This window comes from Colobus angolensis, unplaced genomic scaffold (genome assembly GCF_000951035.1).
Source record: "Colobus angolensis palliatus isolate OR3802 unplaced genomic scaffold, Cang.pa_1.0 Scaffold64, whole genome shotgun sequence".
Classification (NCBI taxonomy): Eukaryota; Metazoa; Chordata; class Mammalia; order Primates; family Cercopithecidae; genus Colobus; species Colobus angolensis.
In genome coordinates, this window is record NW_012120043.1 from 1508961 (window position 1) to 1510557 (window position 1597).

The window sequence follows — 1597 nt, forward strand, 5'->3', positions numbered from 1 at the left end:
ACCAGAGGGGTGTGCGAAGGGCCAGTGTAATTAATCATCCTTCTTAAACTTGCCATTGATGTAAGGTACCCAGTCCAGGATCAGCCGCCAATCGGTGGCCCACACCAGCCCCACAGTGCCCACGGCGCCCCACGTGTAGACCGTCGGGATCCTGTGAGAGGAGAGGGGACGGTCAGGCCTGCTGTGGACGCCTTCTCCAAGAGCCTCTCCTGCCCCAGCCCTGGCCCCCGGTCCTGAGCGGTGATGGCTGAGGCGTGGGCTTGGCACCTGTGTCCACCAAGTGCTGTGGGCCCTGCGCGTTGGCACCAACAGCACAGGCCCTGCCCACACTGCTGGCCCTCAGGAAGCTGGGCTTCTGCATCTCCAGTAACTGCTCCAGGGGCTCCCAGGGTGGGAGCGCTGCTGGCGGGAGGCTGGGCCTGGGGCATGTGTAGGTGTTTGTAAGTTTCCAGCCACCATGATGATGGGTCCGGCCTGCTGCAGTCTGCAGAAATTCATCCATCCCTGCCACAGCTGCAGGACTCAGGGAAGTGCCACCATCGCAGTCCCTGCTCCCAGGTGAGGAAACCAAAGAACAGACAGGGCGAGGCCCTCACCTGAGGCCACACAGCTGGCGAGGATCAAGGCCTTGGGTTCCAAGCCCACGCTCTTGCCCACCACGGCACGTGCTGTGAGAGCTCCCCCAAGTTTCCTGGGACCAGCAGATTCTAGGAAGGCCCAGCAAGCCCACCTGCTGGCATTCACGCCCCCGCACAGTGTGAACTTGGGCACAGGCTTCTAATGCACAGAACGCAGCACGAGCGATGGGGCCTCACTGCTGAGGCCAGGTGAGAAAAGACTGGCTTCAGGTACGGAGGCTCAGAAGGGAAATGCCAGCCCTTTGGGAGGTTGAGGCAGGAGGCTCACTTGAGCCTAGGAGTTTGAGACCAGCCTGGACAACAGAGACCCCATCTCTACACAAAATTAAAAAAAAATTAGCCGGGTGTGGTGGCACATGCCAGCAGTCCCAGCTACTAGGAAAGCTGGGGCAGGAGGACCTCTTGAGCCCAGGAATCAGAGGTTGCAGTGAACCGTGACTACACCACTGCCTTCCAGCCTGGGTGAATATGAGACTATATCTCAAAAAAAATTAAAATTAAAATTTAAAAAAAAAGAGGCTGGGCGTGGTGGTTCACGCCTGTAATCCCAGTACTTTGGGAGGCCAAGGTGGGCAGATCACCTGAGGTCAGGAATTCAAGACCAGCCTGGCCAACATGGTGAAACCTCATCTCTACAAAAATACAAAAATTAGCTGTGTGTGGTGGTGGATAGCTGTAATCCCAGCTACTCAGGAGGCTGAGGTGCGGGAATAGCTTGAACCCAGGAGGCGGAGGTTGCAGTGAGCCGAGATTGCACTACTGCACTCTAGCCAGGGTGACAAAGTGAGACTCCATCTCAAAAAAAATAAAAAAAAAAATAAGACTAGCTACCATGCTGGAAATTTTCGTGCTCCCTCTATTTGTCTCTGGAGAAGCCAGCTGCCATGCTGTGAGCTGCCCTATGAAGGGACCCATGTGGCAGAGAACTGATGGCAACCTCCAGCTAAGAAGGAAGTGAA

At 56.0% G+C, this 1597-nt stretch overlaps 1 protein-coding gene across 1 annotated transcript in view; it reads right to left on the minus strand.

Moving 5' to 3' along the window:
* Positions 1-1597, minus strand: part of LOC105527626 (cytochrome b-c1 complex subunit 10) — a 6269-nt gene continuing 4672 nt past the window's right edge. Inside the window, exon 2 of the mRNA XM_011964031.1 lies at positions 1-151. Coding sequence (XP_011819421.1) covers positions 31-151 — 121 coding nt within the window. The 3' untranslated portion in view covers positions 1-30. The remainder of the gene's footprint in view (positions 152-1597) is intronic.